This window comes from Neofelis nebulosa, chromosome 10, assembly GCF_028018385.1.
Source record: "Neofelis nebulosa isolate mNeoNeb1 chromosome 10, mNeoNeb1.pri, whole genome shotgun sequence".
Classification (NCBI taxonomy): Eukaryota; Metazoa; Chordata; class Mammalia; order Carnivora; family Felidae; genus Neofelis; species Neofelis nebulosa.
Genome location: NC_080791.1, coordinates 101,621,005 through 101,635,643, shown reverse-complemented (window position 1 = coordinate 101,635,643; position 14,639 = coordinate 101,621,005). Strand labels below are relative to the sequence as shown.

Genomic DNA, 14,639 nt, shown 5'->3' with positions numbered 1-14,639 from the left:
TTGTTAACTCTTTTCAGTTCCAGAAGCTCTCTTCATCTTTGTACTTTCCCTGTCATCTACAATGGTGTCTAAAATATATTTTCAATAATTTCTCTAGGATGTGAGCCTGTAAAACTTTCAAAAGCCAATTTCTTCTTGTTGAGGGACTCTTTTGCTTCTGTTCCCGTGGACTGCATGTGATGACAGGAGCTCACAATAATGCTGCAGCACATTTGAGATAAATACTCAACACACATTTTCTCCCCCACCCAGACCTTCAAAGAGTATCTCCCAACACACATTTTCTCCCCTTCCCAGACCTTCAAAGAGTATCTCCAAACCTGAGAACATAGCAACGCAATGAAAAGTGCATCCAATAAATGGGGGGAAATATTTTGTTATGTTTTCTTCCTGCCTGATAATAACCTTTTCTCCCCAAAAGGAAAACAACTTTTATTTTTAAGGCTGGAAGACAAGGCTAAAAAAAAAAAAAAACAGTTTATAATGTTAGTGGATTTCAATGTTTAAGATTAGTTTAAAATGAAGTTTATGTTTATGTGGGAACAATTGCACGGAAATTCAAAAGAGGAAAAGTAATGGCAGGAAGAACTCAGCCATCGTAGGTAATAGATAGTAACAGTTTGCAACACATTTATATCGCCCTGTCCAGAGAAAAGCAACACCATCCATCATATTCACTTAATTGCTAGTCGTAATGCAGATGATTTATCATTTTATTTGTGTCGTTTAGCTTTATGGAAGTCACATTAAGTGCTACGCACCGTTACTGTGCATATTGGAAAAAAATTGTGATAAAAAACCCCAAACAAAATATATTTCCATATTGCTACCTTCTACCCTGATTTGATGTCATCTTTTACTTATTACATCGCAAATATATTCCTTTAACATGGTAATTTAACTTTTGTGACAAGAATGATAAATTGGTAGATAAATATTTTTGACCAATGTATTAGCACACATGCTGTGACTAGTGAGCTGACCAATAACACAGCAAGTGTAGCTGGTTATTCTTTAATGTAAGTTAAAGGAAACTTCATTATGCATAGTAGTCTGATGCTCAAGTCTAATTCAATGCAATCACATTCATTCTAAAAGCTGTAGTTTATCTCTATGTATCTATGCATGCTTAAATCTAAATGATCATGTCAAATTGGCCACTGGAAACCTATTCTAGGGGAGAATGAGCCCCATAAAGGGAGCATGAAGCCTTGGGGCTGGGGGTAGATGGGGAGAAGACACAGAAGTTATATAGAAAGGGTGACACTCTATATATAATAAAACAAAGAATTTTAGAGATAAAATTATTAAATCTGTGACAGATGTATTTCAAAACAGTTCATCCAATTTTAGACAACTTTAACTGTTACTATTCTTTAAAATCTTTAAGCCATTAGTAAACACCTCAAGTTTTCATTAGTTCGCCTGAGACTCTGGAGTTATATAGTCCCAATCTCATCGACTTTGGCTGGTAGCTTTCTCTTTTCTCCCAACAAAATTTTTCTTTCCAAGAGGGGTGGGTGGAAGCTACCTTTGTGGATAAGAGTCTGTTTATTCCATCATGGCCAGAAATGTATCTTCTTTCCTGCCCTTATCTTTTCTGGTGATAACAATGGATAGGGTCCGTCAAACTGTAGTGGAACAAAGTGTATTGCTGGAATTAAAACAAAGGTCTTGGAAACATCATTTGCCCTAAAAATGACATTTAGCCTTCAGAGGGCACGATACAATACCATCTCCAACAAATTCAGTGTCCTGTTGAAAAGCTATCTCAGGATTCATATTAAATAGAAGTGTACTTTGTGTCCTACAGAACATGAATGTTCATTAATGCTGGTGGAATCTCTCTCTCTTTATCTTTATCATTTTCAAGCTAAGTAAATGCTGGCTATGGTAAGTATAACAGAATTCTTTCCCACAGGACTTCTCACAGTCTACCTTTAGTAGGTAGATTGTGTATCGCTAAGAGATTGGATAGGATATAAAGATTTCTCATTATTATTTGTTAAATGAGCACTTGTAGATTTTTCTCCATAATACCTATTAACATCATGGTAGTGTTTTCTCAGGAAAATAATTTGGGTGATATTGTTCTGGGAAAAGGTTTATATGAAACAACCTATACATTTGTAAAATAAAAATTTGAAAATAAATAAATTGAGGAGAGCGTGGGTGGCTCCATCAGTTAAGCAACCAACTCTTGATTGCAGCTAAGGTCATGATCTCACTCTCATGAGAACCAGCCCCTTCTTGGGTTCTGCGCTCATTGAGGAACCTGCTTAAGATTCCCTCTCTGTTTCCCTCTGCCCTTCCCTTGCTTGATCTCTTGCTCTCTCTCTCAAAAAAAAAAAACTGAAAATGAATAAATTGAAAATAAGTTTCAAAATATCCAAGATGCTTTTCCAGAGCTCCACTGGATTTCCAAAGTGGAGTGAAACAATCCCCAATTTCTGACTCTACTTTAACTCTGTAAAAATATATCATAGTTTTAGAAAGCTTATTTGCATAAATACCACTGTAAATTGTGATGTTAACATCTTTGTTTTACATATTTTTTATCTCCAGAACATTATAGTCAATAATATTTAGTAGATTGTAATTACATATTAGATATGCAAAAGAGTCCACACCCAGGGAATATGTATAAATGTATGCATGTGCGTAAGTTTGTCCCTCAAGAACATAAATGAGTGCAAGTATGAGGTTAGCTTAAAAATAATTTTTTTATCTGACACTTAGGGCTGGCGAATTATTTGATTAAGTGGCTTCCATACCTAATCATGGAGAACATGTTTTATGCTTATGGTGAAAAAGTGATAAGGTAAAAAATTATTTTGGAGTTGGGTTAAAAGGAGAACTATAGCCCTTCATAAATATGTTAAACTACGAAACTACAAAATACAGCAGTATTGGAAATAAGAGATGTTTAAGAAGTAGTCTTAGAAATTTGGCTAAGCACAATATTTAGTACTAGTATGTTTCAATCACAATATTTTGGTATAACTGTCAGGTCATGTTTATTTATTCACCTCAGTAACTTTCAAATCCTGTTACATACCAAGTGCCCAGAAGAAAAATTTGCTGTAAAGAATGGCAAAGTGTAGTCATAGATATTGCATAAAGGAAGATAACAAATTACTAAACAAACCATACCTGATTTTTAAATTTATTTCCTTCTAGTTATCACTGAGATTTATAACAATATTGATTAGAATTCAGAAAATGCTCAATTTCACCGATGTGACAGAGTTTATTCTTTTGGGATTAACCAGTCATCAGGAATGGCAAGTTCTCTTCTTCGTCATTTTTCTTGCAGTCTATATTGTCACCGTGGTGGGCAACATTGGCATGATTATGTTAATTAAGATCAGTCCACAGCTTAACAGCCCCATGTACTTTTTTCTCAGTCATTTGTCATTTGTTGATGTGTGGTTTTCCTCCAATGTCACCCCTAAAATGCTGGAAAATCTGTTATCAGAGACAAAAACTATTTCCTATGCTGGTTGTTTGGTGCAATGTTTCTTTTTCATTGCCCTTGTCCATGTAGAAATTTTTATTCTTGCTGTGATGGCCTTTGATAGGTATATGGCAATTGGGAACCCTCTGCTCTATGGCAGCAAAATGTCTAGAGCTGTCTGTCTTCGACTGATTTCTTTCCCTTACATATATGGTTTTCTGACTAGTCTGGCAGCAACCCTCTGGACATATGGCTTGTACTTTTGTGGGAGAATTGAGATCAACCACTTCTACTGTGCAGACCCACCTCTCATCAAAATGGCATGCGCTGGGACCTTCGTAAAAGAATATACAATGATCATACTTGCAGGCATTAACTTCACATATTCTCTGACTGTCGTCACCATTTCTTATCTGTTCATTCTCATTGCCATTTTACGGATGCACTCAGCCGAAGGGAGGCGGAAGGCCTTTTCCACCTGTGGGTCCCACTTGACCGCTGTCGTCATATTTTATGGGACTCTCATATTCATGTATCTCCGGCGTCCCACAGAAGAGTCCGTGGAGCAGGGGAAAATGGTGGCTGTGTTTTATACCACAGTGATCCCCATGCTGAATCCCATGATCTACAGTTTGAGGAACAAGGATGTGAAAGAAGCCATGAGCAAAGTGGCCAGCAGAACATGCTTAACAAAATAAAATAAAATTCAGTTAATGGTATCTCCTGTGTTTTCATAAGCATTCGTCAACAGGTTGCTGTTCAGTGCATCGCTTAAAGACTTTTCACAAAAGCTAACGATTTTGTTCATTAAAAATTAAAAAAAAAAAAAAAAAGAGGAAGTGCCTTGTGGCTCAGTTGGTTAAGCGTCCAACTCTTGATTTTGGCTCAGGTCTTGATCCCAGGGTCATGGGGACCCAGACACATGTGGGGCTCTGTGCTGAGTGTGGGGCTTGCTTGGGATTCTCTCTCTCTCTCTATCTCTCTCACTCTCACTCTCTCTTCCCCTCCCCCACTCACTCACAGGTGCACATGCACTCTCTTAAATAAATAAAATTTTAAAAAGTAAAAAAAAAATTAAAAATTAATAAAGAGGAAGTCTTGAATTCAGAAAAAAGGAGATAGATGTATCCCTGTTGATGTAAGTAGTGAGGATTAATTAAAATTTAATAAATTAATTCATTGAAAAGGTTATTTGAGCCAAAGTCCACTGGTACACTAATTGTAATTGTTCAAATACTTAGCTACAATGAAAAGATTTTGTTTTTCTTACTTAAAAAAATGCAAGGGATGAGTTTGGGATATACTTATCAGTTTGCCTATTTAGAGAGTAAATTGGGGCAAAAAAAAATAGTATATTTCACTTAGTTTTCTAGTATGATGACATCAAAACGGTGGTCTGGCTTACAGTGGTGAGACCGTGTGAGAACAAATGCTTTTTTCAAGATGAAAGGTGGGTCTTTTCCGAGACTACCCCATTGAAAATAGCTATCCTATTGTATTTAATCCCTTTTAGATTTTTTTTTTTTTCGGTGTTTAAGAGAGATACAACATGGTAAGTGTCTCTTTTTTACAGGTTCCAATAATTGCCGTATTTCAATGCCAAGGTTGTCAGTGACCAGACTGTACTTCTCACATGCCCCTGACAGTGTCTTCAATCTGACTAAAGACTGGGTAGAATCAGTGAATGGATGTGTATTTTTGAAAGCACAGCTCTCTAGAGTTCACTTAAAAAATTAAATTGATATTCCTGGGGAATACTTGGTACATCTGTGACTAAGATAAGGTAGCTAAGTAGTTTGAAATAATTTTTGTATCTGAAAGACATAAAGTATTTAGGTAGTCTATTTGTTGCTAATGGTAACATGTCCCACCATGATAGTGTTAACATAATTTGGTATTTCTCATATTTCATTTCACAAAACACAAGCATGAGACAATGACATTAACACTTGGACTTTGTTGGGGCACCTGGGTGGATTAGTCAGTTGAGCGTCTGACCCTTGATTTTGGCTCAGGTCATGATTTCATGGTTCATGGGATAGAGCCTCGAGTTGGGTTCTGAGCCTGGTTGAGATTATCTCTCTCCCTCTCTGTCCCTCCCTGGCTCATGCTCTCTTTCTCTCCCACTCTCTCAAAATAGAGAAACATTAAAAACAAACAGATAACAAACAAAACCCCCCAAAAAACCCAAACCTTGGACTTTCTTAAAGTCTCTTGGTAAATGAATAAACAAACAAACTACTGTTTTGATGTAGAAAATACATAACTATAACAATGTAATACACACTTAAATTATACATGTAAGTAATTATAAATTTACCTTCAAAGATATAAATATAAAATGAGATTGATGTGTATGAGAATAAACATTCCCTCCCCCACTCATGCTCTGTCTCTCTCTCTTCTCAAAAATAAATAAACATTAGGAAAAAAAAATACTCCCACTTATACAAATTACTAATTTGGATTAAATTACAATACTGTATCACTGTGTCTATGGTTGCAAAACTTAAAACACCCTAAAGACTGTAAGATTTAGCACAATGTTACTTTTGGGGTTAGTTAAAAGGAACTTTGTCAGTACAACCATTCATTTTCCACATTTAGAGAGCTCTTGATGTGCCAAATTAGTTGTTGATTACTAATAAATTTCAAAGTGTAGTTTTAAAGTACTTTGATACTTTGTAGTCTGTGAGCAGGTGCGTCTGGATCTTTGTTACCTGTTTTATGTTTTTTTGTGTTTTTTTTTCAAAAATGAAAAGATTTCCCTGTTTACTTTTTTGGAGAGTTAGTTTAGTGTTATACAAAGAGTGAAGACATCGAGGTCAAAGGTCAAATGATGCTCCTGCTTGAGTTTGCAAATTTCAAAGCAGTTTGTTAGTCACCTTGGATAAATCATTTTTTATGACTCGCCCGTTAATTTTAGGTGATAGTCATTAACCTCAAAGGTCTTGTTGGGCTCATAATATCTATGATTCTAGTTTCGTTAACAGAACTTAAAGAAATTTTGCCATTTGCTGAGAATTCAAGATATCTTTGTAAAATACTTTAAAAATAAATCTTAGTATTACATTTATTTCTGTATCTGTCAGCCTCATTATATTTAAGCAGCTCTAACATAAAGTGTATTTATCTCTCTTTGTCATGATGCAAACCAAGAATATTTTCCCGAGGGGTGTGTGGGTGGCTCAGTTAGGTAAGTGTCCAACTTTAGCTTAGGTCATGATCTCACGGTTCATGGGTTTGAGCCCCACGTTGGGCTCTGTGCTGACAGCTCAGAGCCTGGAGCCTGCTAAAGATTCTGTGTCTCCCTCTCTCCGCCTTCTCCCTCTCATGCTCTGTCTCTCTCCCTGTCTCAAGAATAAATCATTAAAATATTAAAGAAAAAAGAAGAAGAATATTTTCCTGAGATGCATAACTGCCAAGTTTGAATGAAAGAAGGCAGAACCCATGTGATGGTGGAAAAGTTACATCATGTTATCAAGAATTTTGATTTCTTAATTTTACTACAAAGACTACCCTTCTCATTAACGGTCCTTAACTTCTCCCTCCTGAGATACTTCCAGACTTTTAATCATTATTCCTTTTATGATTACCTGGGCAGCTCCTTGGGGAAATGCTCTCAATGCTCTCAGTGTTCAAAATTCTATTATAAACACTGGGAAACTGTCCTTTGATGTTCTCTGCTGAAGGTAGGTTTGCAGATTGTGTATTTTTGCAACACAGATTAATGCAGTCAAATCTTCTCATTTTTGTCTCTGTCTTGAACATACCACTGAGACTTTCTTTGCAGACTTATTTGTTATCACGGTACTTTATTTTATGAAATTATATTATGGGGAAATATTCTTATCTCTATCCATTCAAAACATCATAGGGAGCTCATTACAATGGGGATTTATAACATCTTATTCTCATTTTTTACCCATTCACTCTTCTCTACAAGTACCATTAATTTTCCCATTGTTGTTGTATTTATTTTTAATTTTTAAAGTTTGTTCGCTTGCTTGCTTGTGCATTTATTGATTGATTGATTGATTGATTGATTGATTGATATTTTGGTGGGGGGGGAAGGCAGACAGAGAAAGAGAGAGACTCCCAAGCAGTCTCTACAATAGCAGAGAGCTGAACACAGAGCTCGATCTCAGGAACCATGAGATCATGTCCTGAGCTGAAATCAAGAGTTGGATGCTTAGTTGCCACGCAGGTGCCTCCTTCGCACTGTTGTTTTAAAAAATATTTGAATGGAGGTGAGAATATCATGTCAGTGGGAATGATTCGACTCGTAACTATACCTCTATTGTCTTTCTTCATGGGAAATTCCTAAAAGGTTAATACATTTTTTTTTTTTTTTGGTAAACTACACATTTTATCTTCTCAATTGTTCTGACAGATGATGCACTTGTGCAATCAACTGGCTTTTTCCCAGAAGTCATTTGATCATCTCATCCCAGATCTGTGGGATCGCTCAAACTTTGAGGAGGAGAAAGAAGAAGTCCATGGTCTGCTATCTTTGTGGTTCAGCCCGCTCCAGGGTCATACAAAGTTCTTTTAGTTTATCGAGGATGGGCCGTTAAAAGGATAACTTGGTTATGTCTTGAAGGATAATCAAGCTAACTTTTAAATGTAAAGAAATAAGATAATAGAATAGGTCATCAAAGAGGCAGCAATATAAGGTCATTGAGGGGACAACACTGTAGTTAAATTCATTGGTTTGCATCCTAATCTGGTCAGTTTAGTGGTTGTCTGACCAGGGAGATGTACTCAGTCTCGGTGCTTTGGTTTCCTCATTGCAAAGTGATGTTGCTGATAGAACCTGTCTCGTAGGAACTTTGCATGCAAAAGGTTCGGTAAGCACTCTGTAACAGTCCACTATTCTTACTGATGTTATAAAGCTGAGACTGTTGTCTCTAGAAGAATCTGTCTTGAAGAGTTTTTATAATATTAGAATACTGTAATATATTCTATAAAGCTGACTTGGAGATCACGGCACTGTAAAAAAAAATGGTAAGTGTGAACATTCCTGAGTATTAGTTATATGTAACATTCAAGCTGGGCAATTACAACCACAGAGCTGATGATTTTGTACAGAGGAGAAGAAATGCACACACAGGCAGGGACTAAAAATTGGAGAAGTAGTATTAATTTATACATCTTAGATACCTTGATGCTTTTTTACATGTTTTATACTTTATTTACTTTTAATGTTTACTTTGTATTTATTTTTGAGACAGAGAGAGACAGAGAGAGAGAGCAGGGGAGAAGTAGAGAGAGAGAGAGGGACAGAGAGAATCCCAAGCAGGCTCCATGCTGTCAGCACAGAGTCCAGGCCTATGTGGGGCTTGAACCCACCAACTGTGAGGTCATGAACTGAGCCCAAATCAAGAGATGGACACTTAACTGGCTGAGTCATCTAGGCACCCCTGTGTTTTATACTTCAAGAAAGATAGTAGGACCATTAACACAAGTTGACTGTGTTAATTAGAGAATCATAGGTTCATCAAGTAGGGTCAGGAGTTTTTACATAGGGAAATCCCTGCCCTTACCTCTAGTCCCCAACCAGTCTGCAGCTGTCATCTGACTCAGTATTTTCACACTCGAAAGGTGCAAAAGATGAGTTACAATCATGGAATACATAGTAAGGGGAGACTTAGAATTAAAACTTTGGTGCTTATCAAGGTGCTTGGGTGGCTCAGTTGGTTAAGTGTCTGCGTCTTGATTTTTGCTCAGGTCATGATCTCAGCATCATGAGATCGAGCACCACATTGGGGTCTGCACTGAGTGTGGAGTCTGCTTAAAATTCTCTCTCTCTCTCTCTCTCTCTCTCTCCTTCTGCCCATCCCTCCCTCTCATGGACGCTCTCTCTGTCAAAGGAAATTAAATTAAATAAAACATAAAATTAATAATTAGAAACCCTTCGATGCTTATTATGTTATGTGCCCAATCCATAGCATCTTTAATTCCAGTATTAAACATTTTAAGAGCAAGAAATAGTTCTTAGAGAGTAACACAGTTAAATTTATCCTGTTTCTAATAGCAGGGGCCATAATGTGATCACAGAGCTTGTACATTTTTTCAATATATAAAAAGATGTCTCTAGCAACACCCTTTTTCAACATGCCAAGCAAATACTTCTCCTTCTGAGCTTTTGCACTTCATGCCTTCATCCTTAATATTTCCACACTCTTCTTCACCAACTCAGAAGTCACCTCCTCAGAGAAATCTCTGCTCACTCTGTATGTCTGTGCCCTGCCTCCTCTTATTTCTTATCTCCCTAGCATGTGGCACTTTTGTCACAGCATGTCCACTCCCTGGAGTCTCTTGCTGGTATCTTTGTGTATTGCTTACTCCTTTTCAGTGAGAATAAAGTACGAGGCAAGCCAGAATCTTGTACGTCTCGTTCACCCTCAGATTTCCAGAATTTAGAATTCTTCTAGATATGACAAATGTATCAGCCATATAATTGGCTTTGATGTTTGCGAATAAATTAGGATAAGCAATTATAAGCAAAGGTCCATTGGTAAACCAGTAATATGCCCTTGAAACCATTATTACTATGGGGAGCTTAAACTCCCAAGATGGTGCTAAGCCTACGGATACATCCTTGAGAACTTATGGCAAGTTTTTACTTGTTGAGAGAAGTAAGCTGGGCAAGTGTAGTAAACGGGAAAAATATTTGGGGAAACTTTCCCTTGTGATAACATTAACTGTGAAAAATGAATAAGAAGGTGTAGAATTGCTTCGTTCTGAAAACCAGTGGAATCTGAAATAACATGTCACCTAAACTTCACTTCATGATATTTATCTGTTGACAGAATTTTAATAGGGGGTGCCGCACTCAGACAAGCACAGTGTTTAGCCAAACAAAATAAAATATAACCAGGAATTTCATATGTTGCAGGCATAAATCATATGCTGACATAAGGTAGGGCAAATATGTCAGTAACTAGATTGTAACACCAATGTGTAAGTTCGTAAGTTGAATAGGCTTTAGCCATTCCCTGACAACCTTCCGTCTGACTTGAATCATATGTGTGCCTTGTGATTTTAACATTATTATACTGCTCGAGCAAAATATAAATGTCCACTTTTAATACTATATGATACCAATGTAGGTAGTTGTCTATTTTACTGATAAAGAACTAACAAATATTGATGGCCATTACCTATAAGACCTACTACGGGAACTGATGATGACTTCATATTCTTATCTTGCACATGGCACGATATTTGCATTGATTTTTAAATGATTTGAATTAGAATAAAGATATATATGACTCAAAAGTTTCAAGAAAAAAACAGATCCATTCATTTTTTTTTTCCTCTCCATAGGCACTACAGACTGGCTCTGTGTTAAGGCAATGCCAAATTTCACGGATGTGACAGAATTTGTTCTTCTGGGCTTGACCAGTCGTCAGGAATTCCAAGTTCTCTTTTTTGCGATATTCCTAGTAGTTTACACGATCACTCTTTTAGGGAACGTTGGTATGATCATTCTGATCAGCATCAGTCCTCAGCTTCAGAGCCCTATGTACTTTTTCTTGAGCCATTTGTCTTTTGTCGATGTGTGGTTCTCTTCCAATGTCACCCCCAAAATGCTGGAAAATTTATTATCAGAGACAAAAACTATTTCCTATGTGGGGTGTTTGGTGCAGTGCTACTTTTTCATTGCCCTTGTCCACGTGGAGGTCTATATCTTGGCAGTGATGGCCTTTGATCGCTACATGGCCATCTGCAAGCCTTTGCTTTATGGCAATAGAATGTCCAGGATTGTCTGTGTTCGACTTATCTCTGTGCCTTATGTCTATGGATTCTCTGTTAGCCTAATATGTACCCTCTGGACACATGGATTGTACTTCTGTGGAAACTTTGAAATCAACCACTTCTATTGTGCAGACCCTCCTCTCATCAAGATTGCCTGTGGGGGGGTCCACATCAAAGAATACACGATGATTGTTATTGCTGGAATTAACTTCACATATTCTCTCTCTGTGGTCTTCACATCCTACGCCCTCATTGTAGTCACCGTGCTACGGATGCGCTCTGCTGAGGGCAGGAAGAAAGCGTTCTCCACATGTGGGTCCCACTTGACAGCTGTGACCCTGTTTTATGGGACTCTCATGTTCATGTACCTCAGGCGTCCCACTGAAGAGTCCGTGGAGCAGGGGAAAATGGTGGCCGTGTTCTATACCACAGTGATCCCCATGCTGAATCCCATGATCTACAGTCTGAGGAACAAGGATGTGAGAGAGGCAGTCAACAAAGCAATTGCCAAGGCAAATGTGGGGCAGTGAAACTGCCAAAAAATATTTGTTGTGGTATGTTGCTACCTGTTATAAATGTCCAGGCATAAAAGTCCCAATGCAACAAGGATTATCTAAAGGTGACTCTTATATACAAGAAAAGGTCCAATCTAACACGGTGATGTTTTACTCCATGAATGGACTCTAACTGCTAAACCTGCTTTATTTTGTGTTTACAACCATCTGACAAACTGACATATTGGTGTAATTCATTCACAGTGTATATAAAATTGGGATAAGTGTAGTCATTGGAGGAACTCGTAAATAAGTTAAGTTAATTAATTATAAGTTAATTTGCATGTGCCCTTATTAGAGTCAAACATGGTTTCCTAGGGTTTTTTCTCCATACACATGCTTCTCTACCTACGTTTCATATGAAATTTATAATTTCATAAGAAAAAGAGTAAGAATTCATGTCTTTTTCATGACCTTCAGGATGTTAGTGGTCCCTGATTTACCAAAAAAAAAAAAGTGTTCTATAATGTTTATGGATACATGGACTTCAGAGAGAGACAGAACATGAACAGGGGAGGGTCAGAGAGAGGGAGACACAGAATCTGAAACAGGCTCCAGGCTCTGAGCTGTCAGCACAGAGCCCGACGTGGGGCTCAAACTCACAGACCGCGAGATCATGACCTGAGCCGAAGTCGGCCGCTTAACCGACTGAGCCACCCAGGCGCCCCATACATGGACTTTTGCAAATGGAATTGCATTCACGATCTTCAACCGTGTCTCAGTACAATCATAAGGCCTGTCCTCAGGTATGGGTTGTTTGATAGCTAACAATGTTCCTGCTTCCATAAGCTGTTTCAATTACTCTAACTCTACTCCTTAGTTTGGGATCTGATATAAATATCCTGATGTGAAAAGGGTGAATACTTACAACAAAGGAGTTTTGTGTCCTAATCATAATGGAAAAAAGAGACAGTGTGAATATTCTGACATATACAATCTGACTTTTGGCCTCTAGACTTTGTCTTATTAAATCTTTGGTTGCTATGATTTGGAATTATTGCTGGATCCTAGTTTCTTACCACTAATATTACATTCTTTGGCTCTGTATTTAGCAGCTTAAGTCAAGGTTTCAGTGCCTAGATGGATCAGTCATACCAAAGCACTGTTTAACCAAATGCTATTGCACGAAGCGTGCATTCAAACTTGATCAATAGCATTTAAAATGGTACCCCAGTGGACCTGGTTAAACATCCTCAAAAACTCACTATTCAATTTATCTTGATTGATGCACCTATAACCTACTTAGTCTATATTCCATTCTGGCTGCAGGTAGAATAGATTCTGTCTACCTTTGACAATTTGCTGATTTACCAGCGTAGAGGAAAATGAGAAATATAAATGATTCCTGGTGAGTGAGATTATTCTTGTGTAAATGCTAATCCAATTAAAAGGTGTGCACAATTGAGCGTGCACAGGTAGACTCACAAAATGAGAAATAACATATAGCTGTGGTAATACCACCAACATGGACTAATTCAAGCACAGAAGAGAGTATTATTACTTGGGCTAACTTACTAATCAACCATGGGCCACTGTCCTTCAGAATGGATTGGAGGAAAGGCAGATGACAGGGGTCGTGGAGTTCTCTTTGGTAACATTAGATTCTGAACAGGAGGAAAGAGTTCCATTGGTTGGCACCAGAAACCATGTCATTAAAGGGTTTTTGTTTCTTTGTTTTTGGCTTTATATTTTAGACCACCCAGTTTTGCTTCTAAAAGGAATTTGTGTCAAGTACAAAAATGAGGGCTGCTCAAGGAACAACTTTCACAGATGTTGACAATATTCTAAGATCATATTTTCTGTGATCTTTATGACGGACATATCCCTACTGTTTTATTCTGTGTTGTAGGAATAAAACTCTTGGCATCTAGAAAACTCTTGACCACAGTTTCCATCTTTCCTTATTAGCCAGGTATGCAACCGTGTTATCAATTTTACCAATGAGCCGTCAGTAGAAATTTATGTGCAAAACCTAAGGGTCATCTTTTCAAGGTCAAAGCCACCAGACCTGAATTTTTTCCTCCCCCTTCGCACTCAAAAACGTTGCCACTGAAATGGTTGCCCCACAGCCAGACATAGAAGCCCTATATTCAGGGAATAATTGCCTTACTCAAACCCCTGATTCACACAATTGCCAGAGAAAAGACTAAAATCCTCTTGTTATTTTGAGGGGTCACTAGTTATACGACTTAGTATCCTAAGCCTCTCTCCAAGTGTTCCAATAATACTTTCCAGAAACATGATCTTTAGTGTCTCATCTCTGCCTATTACTACTTCCTAGGGAAATTTTTCCTTTGAAGATAATTGAGTCTCCTAAGATCCTTGCATATTCTGGTATTGGGTGAAGTGCATCTGGTCCTCTATCCTAACCAGAAACAAGCAAAAACTTAACCCCGCTGTCTTAGATATTAGGTTGTATCTTCTTTCCCTCACTGCTTGATGAGTCCTTGGACTTGTCACGGCCTCCAGTGGTCACTTTAGTTGGTTATAAATCCATTTTGTTCCAGCTTCTCGGTCACTTTTCTCCCCTGGCATTTTCATATACAAGTTTCTTTCTTGGGCCCAGGAATTCTCAGCTGTTTCCTCTGCCCTGTGTTTGTAGGTATAGACTGAGTGGTCTTCCATCAGTCATTTTAGCCAACACATACTGTTACTTACTGTGGATTGAATTGTGTTCCCCCAAAATATATGTTGCTGTCCTAATCCTAGGTACCTCAGAATAACATCTGCAGATAGGGTCACTGCATATATAATTAGTTAAGATACGGTCACCTTGGAGTAGGGTGGACCCTTAATCCGGTATGACTGGTATCCTTATAAGAAGGAAATACGGACACAGGCATAGACAGAAAATGGCCATATGA

At 37.8% G+C, this 14,639-nt stretch overlaps 2 protein-coding genes across 2 annotated transcripts; both read left to right on the top strand.

Annotated features, from left to right (window-relative positions):
- Positions 1 to 3,210: 3,210 nt before the first annotated feature.
- LOC131488851 (olfactory receptor 5M3) lies at positions 3,211 to 4,155 on the top strand. The gene has a single exon (XM_058690697.1). The coding sequence runs from the start codon at positions 3,223 to 3,225 to the stop codon at positions 4,153 to 4,155; it is 933 nt and encodes a 310-aa protein (XP_058546680.1). The 5' UTR covers positions 3,211 to 3,222.
- A 6,663-nt stretch (positions 4,156 to 10,818) lies between these two features.
- LOC131488850 (olfactory receptor 5M9) lies at positions 10,819 to 11,751 on the top strand. The gene has a single exon (XM_058690696.1). The coding sequence runs from the start codon at positions 10,819 to 10,821 to the stop codon at positions 11,749 to 11,751; it is 933 nt and encodes a 310-aa protein (XP_058546679.1).
- Positions 11,752 to 14,639: the final 2,888 nt, after the last annotated feature.